The 19,597-nt window shown below is 35.0% G+C and overlaps 1 protein-coding gene across 3 annotated transcripts in view; it reads left to right on the top strand.

Annotated features, from left to right (window-relative positions):
• Window positions 1-19,597, top strand: part of SPATA17 (spermatogenesis associated 17) — a 173,148-nt gene that overhangs the window by 39,205 nt on the left and 114,346 nt on the right. For all 3 annotated transcript variants that reach the window (XM_033099356.1, XM_033099354.1, XM_033099355.1), the window contains exon 6: window positions 3,801-3,924. In XM_033099356.1, the coding sequence (XP_032955247.1) occupies window positions 3,801-3,924 (124 nt within the window). The remainder of the gene's footprint in view (window positions 1-3,800; window positions 3,925-19,597) is intronic.

Here is a 19,597-nt window from a genome sequence, read left to right on the forward strand (position 1 = left end):
ATTGCACCCCTTCATGATGTCACACTAGTGAATAGAACAGAAGCATCTCAATCCCTCCACAGAGCTGACAGTTTTCATTGGCGTAATCTAGTGCTTCTCAAACCTGAGCAAGCAGGTGATTGTCTCAGGGTTCCACCCCCCAGAATTTCTGATTGAATCCGCCCGCTGTGGGACCTGAGAATGTGCATTTCTAGCGACCCCCAGGTGCTGCTGTTCCAGGGACCACAGTCTGAGAACCACTGCCCCAGGCCAAGAGCCAGAGTCCTGGTTTCCCCCTTCTTTCCCAGAGAGGCTCCTCACTGTGGCTTCTTCCCTCTCCTCACTAAACCATCACAGGTGATGAAATGTAGTTGGTTGAGAAATAGTTAAAAGGGATACTGGCACCTAGTTTCTGGCAGATACAGGCCGACTACTTTGGGAGGGGCACATCAATAGATAAGCCTTCAGGACCTCAGCGCTCAGTAGACAGAGTGCAGGAAGTGGACGCATGCGTACGGCTGTAATATATTGTAGAATGTAATAGCCACGTAACAGAGACAAAAAGGATATGCCTTACGTTTGAATATATTTTGCTATTGTTATTTGTAATGATAATAAAATATTTACATATTCTAATGATGATAAGAATGATGATAGCCACTTGGAGGCAATCGTAGTGGATGATTGACAGCGCAGATTCTGAAATGACACCTCAGGGCATCACACATTTTTCAGTGACTTTTAACTTTATTGTTATACCAATATCACAAAATGCTTTTGATGTATGAAAAGTGATACAGGAGGTTCTAGGAATTACCCCAGTTTCTTTCACTATATGGTAGGAAACAGAATCAGAAGATAAAAGAAAATATGCATGGTTAGGTCAATAAGCACGATCTTCTGCATAGTATGTCTTGTATCAGGATGATTATAGTTTGGTCGGGAGTTAGAGACTCTACAAACCTAAGGATTCTGATTCCATTTCTGTCATTAACTAATGTTTCATTCAGAGTAGGTCATTTTATCTCTTTATGTGTTTTCATATTTGTAAAATAGGATGATTAGTAACACCTAACCCATATATATCGCAGGATTTTTTTGGGGGGGTGGGATTAGAAATAAAATGGCACACCTGAAATAAAAACAACCTGAAATTATTTGGGGGGGAAAAAACTATTTTAAAGGTACTAGATTTAAAAATCCCTGTATAAAAAATAGACAGTTTTATAATTTTGTGGGTAATCCTAGTTAGAATGGTTTCCATCATTTAATCTTTAATGAGATCATAATTTTTATTACATCCTTTACACTGAGCCATAGCTTCATCCCTAGTGATGTAACAAAAACTTATATATCAAGGATAAATGATTTATTCAATTCTTCCTACTTGGTCTTTTTACAGACACTCTTTGACATAACTGTGGTGTGTAGTATATCTGTCTATTCTCAAGTATGACCGTAAATCAGGAATGAAAGATTGATTAATTGTATGAATTTATTAAATTAATTGTTTTCTATTTGGAGATTATCCCAGATTAACTTTTCTAGTGTTTTGTCAAGTTTCTTGGATTTATTTTTAGGGCTTCCCAGTTCCTTCTGAGTTTATTGTGTGTTTTCTATGTATACTGGAAACTGAAATTCTTTTACACGTCTCACAGATTTAGCTTTCCTTGTCAACCTCCCCAAGTACACACTGTTTATATTTTACGTTTCCCTATCCTGAAGATGGACCGTTTTTACTACTTCAAATAATTCACGGTTTTGATTTTGTGTCAAGTCCTATGTTCTTCTTTGTAGCTCACCTGTTCGTGTATGTGTTCATTGTATTGGGCCTTTTTTCTTTCTGAGGTGAGATCTCTTCATATTCATTGAATCATTTATAGAGCACAAACTTTTTTGTATATATGTGTATATATATGTGTATATATATGTGTATATATATATACACACATATATATATACATACATGTGTGCGTATATGTGTGTGTGTGTGTGTGTGTGTGTATCTACAAAGAAGTTTGTGCTCTATAAATTTATGTCATTCCAAAGGTAAGTACAGTAGTTTTCTGAGCAATCACAAATATATACATGAATATCAGTAATTATCCTTTTAGTGGCAGTCCCTTGGTTATTTTAAATTATCTTAAAGACTTACAAGAATAATTATAGACAAAATATTTATTTTTTTATATAACATAAAATGTAAAGATGAAAATTAATATATTCAGTTTTTTATATAACATACAATTATATTTTTCCTGGTAAAAAAAATCTCATTTATTCATATGTAACTGCCTTGAAATTTGTACCTTAAGGACAAAGAAAGGTCACCAGTCCCTCTAATTCCGGGTTCTTTGTCAAAAATGGACACAGTTAATGAGGTTTGTTTGGTACAGAACAAATTCTCAGACACAGATAGAGATCCTTTCAATGGAAACAAATTTGTTTGGCTTTTCCAGGTTACTTAGCAATTAATAATAGCCTTGAGATACAGGTCGTAAAGGTCATTGTACCAGCCTACCAACACAATCTAAATGAGCAGTTAGCCCAGCTCTGTGGGTGCAGAAGCCCCCAAAATACTATGCATAAGGTAAAACAGGCTATTTTCTGACTCCTTTTTTCACATTAATAAGCAATTTTCAAGAGAAGGGTGGGAAAATGAGGGCCATGCCACTTCAAGTAATTCATTTATTTTGCAATTTAATCTTATGTTGAAAAAAATTGCAGTGCTGCACTGGTCTAGCACAGTGATTTTTAAACGTCAGTGTGTTTCATGAGTAACCTTGTATGAAGTATTGTATCAGTCGCCTCTAACAGGAAATCGCAACAAAAATATTTCTAGACATTGAAGTAGAAAGGAGAATCTCCTATTTTTAGAAGTTTCCTCTCTACTTACCCTGATATCTTTGAGGTGAATACCCACATAATGTACTTAGTATTTTACTTATAGAACTAGACACTAAGTTACATATCTAGTTTTTAAAAAGAATAAAGTGCAATTTCAAAACATTTTAAGATGAATAGTTAAATTATATCTGTTCTATTCAAATAAAGGATTTGTTTTTTTTCATATTTCATAACATTATTCTATTTAGCAGGTATTTTTTTTTACATAGTATATTTTAAAATCTTATTTTGTGTTTAAATGTATAGATACACACACATAAATGATGAAAAAAAATCTCATTATTTTAATGGACTTTATTATACTCAGAATGCCATGAACTTGTTCACCTAATTTAGCTTTTATTCTCATTATCTATATAATTGGACAAAATGTCAACCTTTCGAGTGCAGGTAAATATATGTAATCATGTTGATATTACCTGTCCTGTTAACAGAAGTAAGCTTATAATAAATTAAACATATGTATAAAAGCCTATCACACTTTTAAAATTATCTCATTAGTTAGTATACAAAATAAACGATAAGAGATTTGCAAAAACAAAATCAAAATTTAAAGGAAATCAGTAGGTCAAATGTTTTCTTGGGATATTTAAGTATGTCCAAAATGGTTTATCTTCAGCCAAAGAAATTAATATAGCAATCATGTTGCATTTGGTATATTTGCTCCACTATACTTATTGACTTACTTACAATATATAGTTGTTTGGTTCTAAAAATTTAACCACTAGAAAATAATCACTTTAGGTGCTTTTTAAAGATTGCAGGAATGTACAGGTAAGATAGATTACACCACTGATTTTGATGGATGTGGACGATGGTTGCCCCTCAAAAACTTCCTTGATTATCATTAGCGAAAGAATTAAAATGTAAGCAGATTTTTTACTATCATAAATAACGGCCGACTTCGGATGCAGGGAGGCCCTGGAGGAGTTTGCAGATATGAAAGAGAGAGAAGAGAAGAAGGCCGAACTCGAAAGGGAAGAGAAGAAAAGAGATTACCAGGCTCGAAAGATGCATTACCTCCTCAGCACAAAGCAGGTTGGTCTACCTGTCCCTGACAGCTCCCACGAGCCACTGGGGCCCCTAGCCTGACAGAGATAAACTAGCAGGCTGAATAGGACATGACTTGTTGAAAAGATATCACAAAGACACTACTTCGAGTTCAATTTCGTGCTTCTGTGTCGGTGCACGCAGACACCGTGACTCGTCTGTCACAGCAGCTTCCTAGAGGCAGCTGCTGCGACGCTGGCAGAAGGGTCCAAGTCAGCAGTGTATCTGCCACTATGACAACACAACACGAAGGGCACAGCCTTGCTTTCCCAACCCCGCCTGAGTGGCTCACTGTTGTGTTGTGACCTGAGCAAGGACCAACGAGTTATTCCGTTGAGGCAGTTTTCAGGTTTTCTCTTTTAATTGAGCTCGTGTTGAGATTAAAACCATTCTTGCACCTTTTCCAAATTTTGATGCACGTTTTCAAGGTATAGCTTTTAACTAAAAGTCCCTCAGCAGTTACATCTTCACACAGACATATAAATGTGGGATTCGGAGTACTTCACAGGTTGCTAAGAAAAAATACATTATGTGTAGAATATTCTGCTCACAACGCGATACGGCTAAAAAGCCTGAAGTTGAGTGTTGAGTTGGGTTTTGTCGCTTGAGCTTTGGGCATCGCTTGAGCTTTGGGCAGGAAACTAGCAGTCTCTGGGTTTTTGATTTTTTCTTCTGTACTTTCAAGTTCCGTCTCATAGTTGTAGCTAGAGTCACACATTTAAATGTTTTTAAACACGGGCAAGTCAAGTTCCAATGGTGCACGGTGAGATCCGAAGCTGACTCATCCTCAGAGGCATCCAGTTCGAAAACACATTAAGTACTGGGTGGCCATGTACGTTTGGGATACAGGCTTCTCGCGCCTCTGGACTCTACGCCATAGTCTAAATAACAGTGCTTTTCCATACTGATGACTATCTCATTGTTGACCTGGATTCCTATAGCTGAGTTATCTTCACTTAACAGGCAAGGAAACGGAAACTCAGATAATTCTGTGACTGATTTATAGACACAAAACTAGCACTAACAGATTTGGTACTCACACTGAGGTCTTTTGACTCTACTTATGCAGTCATTTAAAGACAGTTTTAAACTAAAAAGTCAAAGTATTTTTACTTTTTTATTATAAAATTCATAGCAATGTAAACATGTTAGCTGTGTGATTGGTAGGCTACCTTTTATAAAATACAGAATTACAAACCAAGAATTATTTTTAGCAAAATGTTTTCTTTCTTTCCTTCTCTCTCTCCTCCCTCTCCCTCTCCCTCTCCCTCTCCCTCTCCCTCTCCCTCTCTCTCTCTCTCTTTCTCTCTCCCTCTATCCCTCCCTCCCTCCCTCCCTCCCTCCCTCCCTCCTTCCTTCCTTCCTTCCTTCCTTCCTTCCTTCCTTCCTTCCTTCCTTTCTTTCTATTTTGAGGGCCATAAATATACGCTTCAATTGTTTAAACCTGATAATAACTCTTAGGTAGAGTTGTTTTGATAACTCTGAATCTTCTTTACTTTGAATCTTTCTTAATCTGAGTTCTAATTGTGCTGTTTATACATATGTGTAGTGTGAGAAAGCAATTTTTAAAATGGTGAAATCCAGTTTAACTGAAACATTTCTTTGTTCTGTTTTATCTGAGGTTATCTAGACATCCAGTATGTAGTAGAATCATTTAGAAAGTCCATAGAGAATTAGTTGTTCTGCTAATAACAACTAATTTGGAAATATCCATGGGGTGCTAACCTTATGCCAGAGTATCGTAAGTACATACATTAGGTTTTTTTGTTTTGTTTTGTTTTTAATTATTTTTATTTCATTTCAGTTTTAAAATTAAATGCCTGGTTTAACAAATTATTTCACTAATGACCATGTGACTCAACTCATGGATTAATTTTTTTTATTAAATTTATTGGGGTGACAATGGTCAGTAAAATTACATAGGTTTCATGTGTGCATTTCTATAATACATCGTCTGTATATCACACTGTGTGTTCACCACCCAGAGTCAGTTCTCCTTCTATCACCATATATTTGACCGCCTTTACCCTCATCTACCACCCTTGCTCCCCTCTTACCCTCTGGTAACCACTAAACTGTTGTCTGTGACTATGGATCTTAATGATTTTTCAGATAATGTTACCCTTGTGTTTTAAGTATACCTGTGTTAAACCAATCCAGGCTGTCAGTGCTCTATTCCATTTTTCTGTGTTTGTATCACACTGGCTTCTGGTAATATCAATGTATGTAGACTTCAGTTTAGTGATTGCTTCTCTCCTGAACTCCTTGGCATCCAATCAAATAATTGCTTTTGAGGTGCTGTGGTACAGTCAAAAGAGTATGGACCTTGTCTTCGACACAGCTGAGTTGATATCCAAAAGCTCTCCCAATTAAGGTAAGATAATAGGACATTATCTTGAATTTTTTGAGCCTCCTTTTCACTTGGCACATGGAAAGACTGTTACAAGGATTAAATGTAACGCATTTAAATAGTGCTATTCCCCTAGAGGGCATTTAGTGAATGATAACAATCATATTAGAATTTAACCTGTGGAGGGTAAACTAAGATTCTACACTTTTCATTTCCTTCTGTTTGTCTTAGCTGTTGGGGTCATTCATCTTCTCATTTCCTTCCTTAGCTTCCCTTTAGTTAGTAACAAAAAGTAGTTAGAAAACTTTATAATGCTGTTTTGCTTTCTCCCCACCCCCTGCATTTCACACCTGGTTTCACAGACCTGAGGGCAATAAAGGGGAGATTGTGTTCTCAAATAACCTCTCTTGGAGAAATGTTATAAAAATATCAAGGATTTTTATTTGGATCTGGCAAGGTGGTATACTTTGTTAAAATGATCTTAATATTTGATCACAAGTAACTGGAGATAAAAGGACAACCGTTTGAACTAGGGAAACACTTTCATTTCCAAAGCAAGCTTTTTTTTTTTTTGTCACTCTAATTTCATCTGTTAAGTTTGGTTGGGGGATTAGTTGTACTGACAGGATAGTACTGGAAATTTCAAATGTTTTATTTCTTATATCCACCGAATTTGCTTTATTAGCTTTATATCAGTATTTTTCATCATAATATAAAGAGGTGGAATTTTAAAACTGATATTACAAGTCATAATTATAAACGATCTTCACCTAAGCAAAACATGCAATATTTTTTCTTCACCTAAGCAAGAATATGCAACAGTAAGATTTAATAGAGTGAACATAAATCTTAACTTTAAAATCCATCAGTTAATTACTCCAACTGACGTGTTTTTGAGTACCTCCAATCTATCTGTCACTGTACTAGGACTAGGACATAGAAATGCATGTTATGGGATGCTTAACCACAGGAGCAGAATTCAGTTTAATTTCAGTGTAATGCTAATTGTTTTAGTAGAAGGAAATCAACAACTTTCTATTACAGTTTATACAGGTAGTCACTGAAATTAGCAACCATGCATGTTTACAGTTCTCCTGCTTCCATTTACTATTTTGTTTATTTTAATTTAAAAAATCTTACTTTTTCAAACCTAAGGAAGGCTCAGGTAGAATGAAAGACCCATACTTGAGGCTAAGTAGTGTTACTGATTTTCTTGGCATGACTTGGCTCATGAGGAGAAGTTAAACTGTAGATATTGAAAATATTCCTGAGTTAGATGTTTACAGATTAATTTGATTGCTTGTTTTAAGAGTTTTGATTTGAAATTCTATTAAATGTACAGTTAAGCACACAATAAAAGCCAAGTATGAATTGAGTATCTGTTTTTTAAGGCTTGTGTAACTTTTTACTCTCAATTTGTGCAGATATTTGAAAATTTACTAAATAAGTATTCGAGTCTAAATAATTTTTATAAGAAGTATGTCAGGATCACAAATGTTCTGTTGACCTGCTTAAAAGAATATTCGAATAGCATTTTAGTAAGGAGAGAAACAATATTTTCTTAGTGATTTCAATAATTTAGAAGTGATTTTGATCTATTTTGGAAAATACTAATTTTATATTAAACTTTCATAGGCAAGATAGCTTAACTTAGATGAGTAGAAATAAAACGATTCATACAAATAATTCTTCAGGAAAGGTGAATATTTTTGTAAGCCAAAATTGTCTTTATAAACTCAGTCATAGATAATAAATGAAAGCAGGTATTATTTAATGTATTCATAATTTTAGGACAACTATGCTGATATACTGCATACTCATACTGATAGCATAGGTTCAAAGTCAATTTTAAGCTTATTTTTATTACAGATCCGATGTATATCTTAAAATAGTTGTAAAATCTATTCCTAATTTTTATAGGTATTAATTATCTCACCTTTATGCAAGTAAATATGTTAGCATGAAGAGAAATTACACAACTAAATGACTAATATTACACTGAGTGAATTAATAGACCCCTCAGGGATTTATTAATTAAAAAGTTCAAGTCATATTAAAGTACCTTTTGTATATGTTTATTTCAATCAGAAAGCTGAATTTGGTGACTTATTTGCATAAATAATCAATCACCATTTACTAGTAGTAATAAGGTTAATTTGTTGCTACAGATATAATAGGATTAGTCAATTATATGTCCCAGAAAATACTGTTTGTTATGCACCCATCACCTATAAAACAGGACTGGGTTTAACACCATTATTAAATGAACACATCAAAAAATCTTTGTCCCTTGTAAAAGTTTTATGAAAAGAAAGCTAATTTTAGTTGATTTGAATAAGTAAAATGCAAACATTGTCTCCATTTGTAAATTTAATTTATCTTTCTGCAAAGATTGATTATTTAATAAAGTTATTTATTTTGATTCAGTAACCAGTCAAACTAAATCTAACATATATAGGACATATTTCCTTTGAAGAAAATCTCATTTGCAGATTTGTTTTATTCCAGATAAACTGACTTTCATTCCCTTGTCCTTGCTCTTGGGTAATAAATTATGTTGTCTGCTCCACCTACTGGTAGATATATGCAAAGGCCTATTGTTGAATTCATTAAAAGGTACTGCTTCTAAAATGTCGCCAGAATTTTTAGAGATCCTCCTGGAGATCAGCAAAGTTACAGACACAAAGGTGAAACTCAAGATCCAAATCATGAAAAGGTAATGTTTAGAAATACAGATAATTATGTAGAATTATACACATTAATATTTCCTGCTTGGTGAACATGCACCCTGATTTTTTATTTTAATATGCTAATAATAAAGGATAAATAAATATAAAATATGTTAACAACTCACTATATTCTAACTATATTTACTTTAGTCATGGTATTCAATAGTTTATGCATATTCAAGTTAAAACTAAAATGAAAATTTATAAATGTAATTGAAATTTGTACACATATTTTCTGGAAATAATTTTCATGTTATCCTTTATACAGTAAGCTTCCAATGCTATCCCTTTAGTGAATAGAGAAAATTTTCATATGGACACTGAAAGAACAATTTCAAGTTATTTATGATTCTTTTAAAGGTTAATATTGATTAAACTTTATTTTGAATTACTTTATTTTTTGGGAGAAACAAATGATTTCAGCTACTTCTTTGTCAAAATCATTTCACATCTGTAAGCACAAGGAAAACAATCTTAAAGAAAGTGTACCTGATATACCCAAAATTAATTGGTAGTTTGTTGACATGGACAACACATTTATAAGACAAATCTTATAAGGTGAAAAAAATGTATAAGTTAAGAAATATAGTGAGTCTTCCAAAGCATTTATTGCTTTCGACTCTGTCTTCCCTGCATCATAAATGGCGTGATTATATGCCTTACATATACCCTTTTCCCCGAAAATAAGACCTAGCCGGACAATCAGCTCTAATGCATCCTTTGGAACAAAAATTAATATAAGACCTGATCTCATATTATGTTATATTATATTATGTTATGTTATCTTATAGTAAAATAAGACCGGGTCTTATATTAATTTTTGCTCCAAAAGACGCATTAGAGCTGATTGTCCAGGTAGGTGTTATTTTCGGGGAAGCATGGTATTAAGTACCCAATATGTGATTGCTCACTTTCAATTTGAGGTGATGAAGTCATAGAAGCATGGCAGCATTTCGGTGTGCACCTGCCTCTGTGTCCTGGGTCACTGTATACTCATTGTATGTGGTATATTTGGAATGTGTCCTTGGAGAGCCTTGTTGTAAGGTATTGTGTTTAGGCACATCACAGCAATGGCTAGGACCTTTGAGTGGGATGTGAAAATGTCCCCCTGTAATGACTCTCCGAGTACACTTTTAGACCTCTTGATTCTTACTGCAGAACCACATCTTTGACTTCAAAACATTAACTTTGTTTCTTCCCAGTTCCTAGGTTGGACCATTTTTCTCTCCCCCCACTCTGTCTCGTTGTGTTTGTCTCTCTTTTGTATTTCCGTGAAATATATGCAAAGGATGTATGCCTTGATACAAACACCTGTTGATAGTACTTTTATATCTACTGTATTGAATAATATTCTATTTATGATTGTCGCTTTGGGATATCCCCATGGTTCCTTGCTTTAGCTTTCTGAGCTTTCTGTTGTTGTTGTTTTTTTCCTTTACATGTTTTTTTTCTTTATTTGTCCAAATCAGTTTTTATTTTGATCAACAATTCTAAACTATTCTTTTGTTGTCCAAATTTTTAAAATCTTTGGCTCTTTTTATTTTCTGTATCAAATCACCAACTTCTTTCAATTCATCCTTCCAGGTTTCTTTCAAATCAATTCCATCATGTCTATTCCTTGAACTCTAAGCAATGGTAACAATCTCTAAAAGGATTTTTTGTTGTTGTTGTTCTGTCTTATATTTTTGACCCAGGTTATAAACCTCCAAACTTTCCCCGTTGTCTTTAAGATAAAAATCCAACATTTTCAATATAAGTTTTCAAAAACTCTCCATAATCTAACTCTACCCTACCTATTCAGTCTTACCTTCTTTTTGCTCCTCAATATAAACATCCAGATACAGTCTGATGTTATATACTAGAAAAATTCATCCTAAGGTTTTGTTTATGTATGAGTTGGGTGACTTTTGTGGCTTGTCGTATTCTGGATATTCAGAAGCTTCCCTTTTGCCTCTCACATAAAAAGGGGCTACATCTCACAGAGTTTCCACTAATACTTTGATTTTGCCTTTATTTTTCCAAGAAAGATGCATTGCTTGTCCCCTATTAAATTAAAACACTTTTAGACTAGAGACAGCCATTAAGCTCTTATTAATAAAGCTTGGTGAAAAATAATAGGTATAAATAGGTTATGATAAGAGGAAGGAAGAAACATACATCCAGGGCTCTGAGACAATGTCTAGCCTATGAAGACCCAAGTGGGCAAAAGATTGGTAATGAAGGGATCAGGGGATGCTAAGAGACATTTTGACTCCATGGGATATCTAGGAAGGAACATACTAGGTATTTATGGCCCTGAAAAGAAAATTAGGAGAACGTGCAAGAGAAGAAACTTGTCAATTTTGTCATTTTGCTTAGGGTCACTGCTATTTAATATCATGTATTAGCTCTATCACTCTAGATGTCTCTTATTTCTTTCCTACATAACACAGCATTCTCAACAACAGATTCTTAATTCTTACAATCCTGACCCTGTAGTTATGGCAAACGTCTATAAGAGTTGAAGACGTCTGGCAGTTAAAAGTGAGAATCAATGGAAGTACAAAGCGAAGGGTTGATTCAGGAGTTTTAGATGAAGGATCTTATATTGTGTTTTGCTAACCTCCCAATAGTTTGTATGAATCTTTTCATGGAGAAAAATTTAACAGACGGCACTCACGCTAATGGAAGGCTCCTCATTGGAATGTGCGAGAACAGCATGGGCTCTTGAGAGATGACCTTTCCAGCCCTGTCTGTTAACAGATTAGAGAAACCAGGTGTGGAAGATGAAGCAACTTGCTCAAGGTTGCATAACTAGTGTGAATAAACTCTGTAATGTTGGGGCAGCCTCAGAACAACGCAGCCACAGTGAAAATCTGAGTGAGTGGTCTCCATCTGTGGTCTCCATCTGATTCCCCTAAATAAAGTCTCCTTGGAAGGAACTTGATCCTAGGTTTATGACTCTCCAGTTATGTCTCTTGAAAACACCAGCATCCTTGTTACACACTGCTCCGTGAGTTATCCTCAATTCATTGAACTCACTTTTCATCGTTTCTCTGTAATGGCTTAGTACTTATGAGAAACATTGATTCTGAGTAAGTTCATGTATAAAATTAAAGAAAAAACTAGGGTCTGCCTATAAAAGAGGGAAGCAAGCTGGACCATACTTGAGATTTCTGTGGTGCCTTCCTGTGAATAACTCAAAGCACTTTTATTACATTTATCCCCACAATATTCGATAAAGTAGCGATCATCTTCCCGGCGACTAAAATGCTATTGTTTGGTACTCATTTTTCCTCCGGACGTGTGGCAGATTTATTCTTTCAAGAAGATTATGTAATGAATAAAGGTCTGGGCTATAATATTTGGATCCATAGTTTAAAAGGCAGGTCTTCAAGTTTGGTCATTTGTTCTTGGTCCCAAGTGAACAGTCCACATCACAGAATCATCATCTAATTTGCTACTATTGGCAGTCTCTATTCAGAAAAGGCCAAGGAATGAACTAGCATGGAGAATGAATTAGCTATTAACTTTTACATTGTATTTCTTCCCGCGTTAACATTATCGTTTTTATTATCCTGTAATATAGAAAAGAGATGGAGTTATTATCCATTGTCAGTACTCTTTGAATACAGAGTGAAGTGGTTAAAAGAAAAAAAAATGTCCTGTTGTGTCCCCGGATGAATGTATCCCTTCCCTGCTCTTCTCTCCTTCTCATCATTTAACCACCAGGCATTCAAGAAGTGGAGGTAAAAATGCCGACAGGCAGAAAAATTAAATCGAAATTAATTAAAGGAGGGACCACTTAGGTAGGAAAGTGCTTTAGCTACTTCTCTTATATATTTTTTCCTTTTCAATATGCTACATTTTTTAAGTTATTTTTTAAAAGTTCTTTAGCAAAACACACTATAAACCTCTCCTATATGTGTGACAGGGTAGATTCATGTGTTGTGGAGCCTGAAGCTTGTACAGTTTTGGGATCCATCTTTTTTTAGAAGAAAGACAAAGTTACAAGTACAAGAAGATAAATATTTGTATAGTGAGCAAAAAAGTATTTCCAGCAGATTGCAAACTTTTACATCTGACAATGCGACTCAAAATCTAAAAATATAGTAGTTTTATTAATTGTCTGACAGCTCTATAATGTTTGTTCTTCATATTTTGGCTTCCTACTCCTTGATTGTGCTTTTATTTGACAGTAATTTTGTTATATTTTGTAGAGTGAGAAGAGAAAGTTTATTCACTCTCTTCTCTAGGAATATTGATATAAATTTTTCATTAGTATAAAAAAGTGAAATAATGTAGTTCTATTTGCCTATGCTGCATTATTGGGTATATTTTTGAAAGGGGACGTCTTCCATTTTGTATAGGAAAGGAGGATGAAATTCGCCATTTATAATTTACACATGTGAATTTTGGAATAATTTTCCATAGTCTAGCTTCCGGCTGTACACATTTCAAACCCCACTTATCTGTCTGTACGTATATACTTCCATGGCCAGACACGTTAGGAGGTTCATATTGCAATGAAGCCTCTGGCCCTGTACCTTCATCCATGATGTGTGGTGAGTCTGCACAGTGGGTGCAATAATATTCCTGGAAGTTTTTCATGCGTTGGGAGTGCTAACTAATTTTAAGTATACTTGGAGTTAACAGAAAAGCCACATAAAGATATCCAACTAACCTAAATTAAATATATACCCATCTCAGCTTCTCCCTAGCTTGATCCCTTCCTGCCCACAGCCACTCTCGATCCACCCAACCCAAGTGTGACAGAGGACAAGTCAGACGAACAGTGGATTTAACTGATGTCTTACTCTTGCAAATTTTACCCCAAAATCCATGTGAGCACATTGCCAGGGTCCCTCCCTATGTCTTGGAAAGGGCCTATGAGAACGAGGGGCCCCAAAGGTTATGTTTCACCAATTTCACCTCTGGTTGGATTTCATTTTTGTACTGTGTGCAAACCCTGCAGTTCTTGTTCAAGTTACCCAAGGAAGTCTTAACTCTTATTTTAATGTGCTATAAATAATCATCTGTGTACCAGATAGCAAATCCAACATTCAGGCATTTAAATACACCTTATTATTTTAGTCCTATCTTTAAAATTGAAGCACCTTATTTTCTTTAGTCTGCTCTCATTTTTAAATTTTTATTTTATGCTTTTTATTTTCAGACATTAAACTGTGGGTCAGTTTATTTCCATTCAGTAAATTGGGTAAAATGTTAACGTATTAGGCTATGGGGTAGAGAGAATTCTTGTTAGGTACTTAAAAATACCCTATATTTACATACATGTACATATACCAGGGGTGCCAGAAAAAGTATGCAAGTAGACACTTTGGTCAACGTTGCTCAAGCAGTAGTTCACCGTAATCAGAAGTGTCTGGACACCGATGGTAACCACTTTGAGCACCTCTTGTCATTGCAGAAGTCAAACGTGACTTGTATTCATCTTTTGTTATTGGTATATATTGAGTATTACAATTTTAATACAGTTTTCCTTTCTTAAAATGTATATACATTTTTTGCACCCTCTGTATGTGTGTTTATATGTATATATTAATATATGTTTATACACACACAAATATAGACATGTATAAAATTTCAAATACAGTTTTAATAGAAAATTCAAAAGTCAGAGAACAATTAGAACAAAATTTATAATAAATGTAGTTCCCATTTCCTACCTCAATGTAAAACCTTTCTCCACTTCCCTTTGTACCACAGCATACCATATTTTAAGTTGGATTGTATACAAACATTTTACACAAGGTAATTGAAAATTAACTAGTGTATGTTTATTTCTATTGGTTTTGTATAAAATTAATATCGTAAGTTAATTACAGTCAGTCAGATAATTTTCTTATTGATTACAGAAGACTGAGTTTTTGGTGGTTCCTTTTTATATCACTAATCATGTTTATAACGTAATGAAATCCAAAACTTAGAAATACGAGGAAGTTATACCATTGCTTTAACTAGCTCTGATGAAGTAATTGGGGCTGTAATAGTTTTGTAGATTTAAAGATTTTGTTCCTATTATTATTATAAATACTTTTCTATTTTCAGGACACTTCAAAATATTTTGGATGGATACCAGTTATAAGTTAGATGCTATAAAGCTATAATACCTGATAAATAATGAAGATGTAAAGTTTGTCAGATAATGATTTATCCTAGCTCTTCTGTGACCTTAATGATCAAATCAGCCGCCTTAGTCAATGGTTGAGTAGCTTAACCATTGATTTAGTTAAGATCACTATTAAGAGCATTAGTATTTCTTAACTTTTGAGTTTAAGGTATCGTCCAACACAAGAAATCATCTATGAACTTAAGATTTTTATGCAATATGAAATAGGTAAATATTTGAAAAGACATAGAAAGTTTGCTCATTTTTTACGTGTGTATTACAATCACAAAAGAAACCTAAAGAGGAAGTACATTTTTTTGTTTGAAAAAATATACAAAAATAGTTTAATTTTGGTGCGATGAATGTGATTTTAAGCATTTTAGTCCAAAGGGGCAGGTTTCTGTTAAACTAATACTCTTGTCAATAATGTCACTGCATCTTTTGACAGTTGGAAGTATGTCACGAGGGAATGAGGTACATCACCCACACAGTGTCACAGCAGAGAGTAAAGTAAAAGATGAGAGAATGTAAGGAAAGTGTGCAGAAGAGAAGAAAGGGAAAGATTATGTCCTTAAATCTTAATCTGTGAATACCTCTTACGCCCCAAATAAATAAGCTACTTGTCTCAGTAGATGTAATCTTTCGTAGGTTAGAAAAATGTTACATTTTCAAGGTGCTTATATAATGTAAAGAATTTCTGCTCAGTTTATTAGTTTCCTTAACAAGTGGAATTTTTATTTTTTTTCTCTCTGAAATTTGGCTTTATATTCCATTGATCTTTTATTTCTTTCTTTATTTCCCTTTGATGACAACTCTTAGGATTTAGTCTCTTAACAACTTTCACATATCATACAGCTGTGTTAATAGCTATAGTCATCATATTGTATATTAAGTCCCTAATACTTTATCTTATAACTAGAGTTTTTTGCCTTTTGACCACCTTCTTCCAATTCTGCCTTCTATTTACTTTTAAATTAAAATATGTACATATGTATATGATTTCAGTTTTAATATCTCTTTGAAATAAACTGTTAATCATTAATATGACATAATTTTAGAGTACTCATATTAGTTATTTATATTTATGCTCCATACATAAGTTGATTTATGATCATGTTTTACTCTTACACTCATCATTAAAACAGTGCAATGTTTTCAACCTTTATTCTTATTTATATAGCCATACCAAAATTTACTTCTCTGTCAGTTCTTATTTGAATGCTGAAATTGTTGACCTTTCCCTGATCTCCCGAGGCAGAGTTTTCCTTTTTTCCTCTGTCTGTGTCTCAATGTAACATTGAACATTGGCATTATAGTTACATCTACTTCCTTCTAATGTAGGTTAATTCATAAAAGAGAACAATCAAGTCATTTTACTGTCCCTGATTTCTAATACCACGGTAGGCTCATGAGTAATATTGATTGACTAATAATTAATGGTTTAAATACATATCCTAATTCTGATTTATAATGCTTGTAGATTGTAAACAAGAAAGGCAGCTTTTATTTCAATCCCAATTATTCACTATTTGTTCCTTGAACTGAAAAAAAACTACCAATGAAACAGTTATTTTGGAAGCTATAATAATTTTTAGTAACTGAAGTCTATAATATGCTAAAATATATTTTCTGTGTTTTCTTAAGTGAAAATCTGATATACAAAAAAAAGGCACAGGGTTAGCTAACATTTTTAAAGACTCTTTGTGTCCCGTATTAAACCAGGTTACACGACTAGATAGTGTGGAGCTGAAATTCAAACTCAGACCCAGCTACTGCCAAAACCATCTTTCCCTTTATGGTTATAGTTGGAAGGAAGCTGAGAAAGGTCCTATCTCAAGAATATTTTCCTGGAAGATGGCTGAAATCATATCCTCAAGTTTCTTTTTATTTGAAGTAAACAGGTATGCAACCCTGTTGGCCGTTAATGCCTTGTGTGAATTAGCTCTTCAGTTCTTTCCAACGTCAGGTGAGAAGCGGACGGTGGCTAAGATGCAGGGCCCTCTCACAGGAAGGCAAGCCTGCCCGCATGGACACTTCTGGTTGAGCTCTTAGGCAGTGTGTTTGTGTTGTTATGAAAAGAGCCATGAAGAGAGGAGTCATGCTGAGCACCGGTTATCACTTACATATTTCCATCTTTGCAGAATCAGCTGAAATTCTGATACAGCACAAATCCTACTCAGCACTGAGTTACACGTTATTTTGTGATCATTTTCTTTGAGATGAAGAGATATCTAGGAGAAAGCAAATGTCTTTGACATCTCAGTCCTGATTTAACTAGTGATGCATCTTTTAATTAATAAGTACTCATATGAGTGAGATAACTGACTTGGGGTCCCAAGTGATAAAACAAACTATATTTATTGATATATTGCACACCATCTGAGATGCGAAAATACGGTAAAAGTGAGATGTGATATGTGCTAAAGCACTGTTATGGAATAGTCAGGGTGAAAAGTTGGCCGAGAAGGGAAAGAGAGGTGATAAAGTCCTGAAGAACTCAGTACATGTACCCCCTTTTCCCTGCTTGAGTTCAGAAAAAGTTGAGAAAAAAAATAGAAAAGACAGATAGATGGAGATCAAAACTATAAGTTTAATTCATAATGAAACCTGGATTAGAAATTTACATCTGAAGCAATAATGAGCTCACTTCCACTTCATTCGATAATTAAATCTACCTCTCAGTCACAGGCTAAGCAGGTAAACCGGGTCTGTCCTTATGAATCTTAAAGCAAGAGGAGCATAGGATATTTACTTCCTCTAAACAGGCCAACTTTCAAGATGTGGAAGAAAGGGGCTAACCCAGGCTGGACTGGCTCCTTTTTTGAGATACCAAATCGAGAACTCACTCCTTCCTTATATAAGGAAGGGAAGAGAAAGGCCAGCGAAAACATGAGGAGTCAGAAATATGTCTCCCATTAATTAGATTTATAGGCTTGGCAAGGAAGTAGAGCTAGAGAAAGGTTTTTTAGCATGGTAAACTGGTACACGTTCACAGAACTGCCTGGGGGAGAAAGCTTGAGCATACAGGAAGAGATGAAATTACTAAATAACTGTGGGCCAAGAAAAGGTGGTAGAGGATATGATGAAGAGCATAAAGTCATACGGCTTAACCAGGTAGAAGGAGACCTTAATCTCTCTGTCAGGAAGGAATAAAATAAGTGTGGGATCACATATGGATACTTTTGTAGGGAAGGTTGGAGGTTGAAGTAATTAATGTTTCAGGACCTCGTAATTGATCTTCTAAAATAATCCCAAGAAGAATCGGAGAGGGAGGGTTGTTTAGTGTCACTACGAGCCCACTAGGTTTGAAGTCCACAAGTATGTAGTGTGGCCAGTCTGCCTGGTTATCTGAGGATTCCAGCAGCTATCGGTAGCCTTGAGGCATGCAGAATAAGATAATAACAACAGCCAACATTTTCCTGAATGCTTACTGTGAGCCAAGTCTTCTTCTACCTGCTTTACGTGAATCACCTCTTTTAATGCTCATATACCGTGCTACACGTGCATTGTTCTTAGCCCCAATTTATGGATGAGGCACAAAGAGATTAAGTAAGGAGCCTGAGGTCAGTCTTGGTACATGATGGTCTAGTTCCAGAGCCCACGTTCGTAAGGACTGCTGCTACAAAAAGTTAGCATTTATTGTGTTCTAACTTTGTATGAGGCACTACTCAAACTGCTTTAGCTGTGTTCAACCTTTATCAACCTGTTGAGATAGTTCTGCTATTTCAGAAGAGAAAACCATGATGCAGTGAGGTTTACTGATGCAGTCTAAGATCATAGAGGTAATAAGAGGTGGAGTTGGGAATTTCAGATTTAATTAATTAACCACTAAGCTGTACTGTATAGTTGAATGGATTCTGGTTTGGGGTATGGCCGGGTGGATATGGCAGAACAGTGGATGTTAGGGACATGAGTAATTAAGATAATCAACCAAATGACTCTGATAAGTAAGGAAAAAAGTGAAGGCGAAAAGGAGACAATAGATTAGGGAAAACGCAAGGGATCCATCAGCTTTAGTTTTAGGGGATGAATCTTATGGTTAGGAAGAATAAGAATGTAAGGACACGAGCTGACGAGAACATTGTGGTAAGAGGGTAAGATATTGGTGGTTAAGATCACTGAATTATGAACACAGAGCACTTCTGGATGATGTGAGTGTAGAGGGTATAAAGGTGAAGGTCAGTGGAGAAGGAAACAAAGAGCTGTGACACTAGACCATTGGGATATATAGATGAAGTCACCGAAAATCATCCCAGAATACGCAACAGAAAGGAAGACAGTTGAACTAAGTGCCGAAGGCTACCATGATTATGGGGGAATGACCAGCGAGTCTGTGTGTGATAACCATATTGAGGGACAAAAATTATTCCCATTACAAGAAGGAGAAAGAGTACTGGTTTGAAAGTGACATTGGGGAACTAAGGTAATGCACACCTGTGATACGGGGAATACTACAATGCTTTGCTCAGT

The sequence above is a fragment of the Rhinolophus ferrumequinum genome, chromosome 27 (genome assembly GCF_004115265.2).
Source record: "Rhinolophus ferrumequinum isolate MPI-CBG mRhiFer1 chromosome 27, mRhiFer1_v1.p, whole genome shotgun sequence".
NCBI lineage: Eukaryota > Metazoa > Chordata > Mammalia > Chiroptera > Rhinolophidae > Rhinolophus > Rhinolophus ferrumequinum.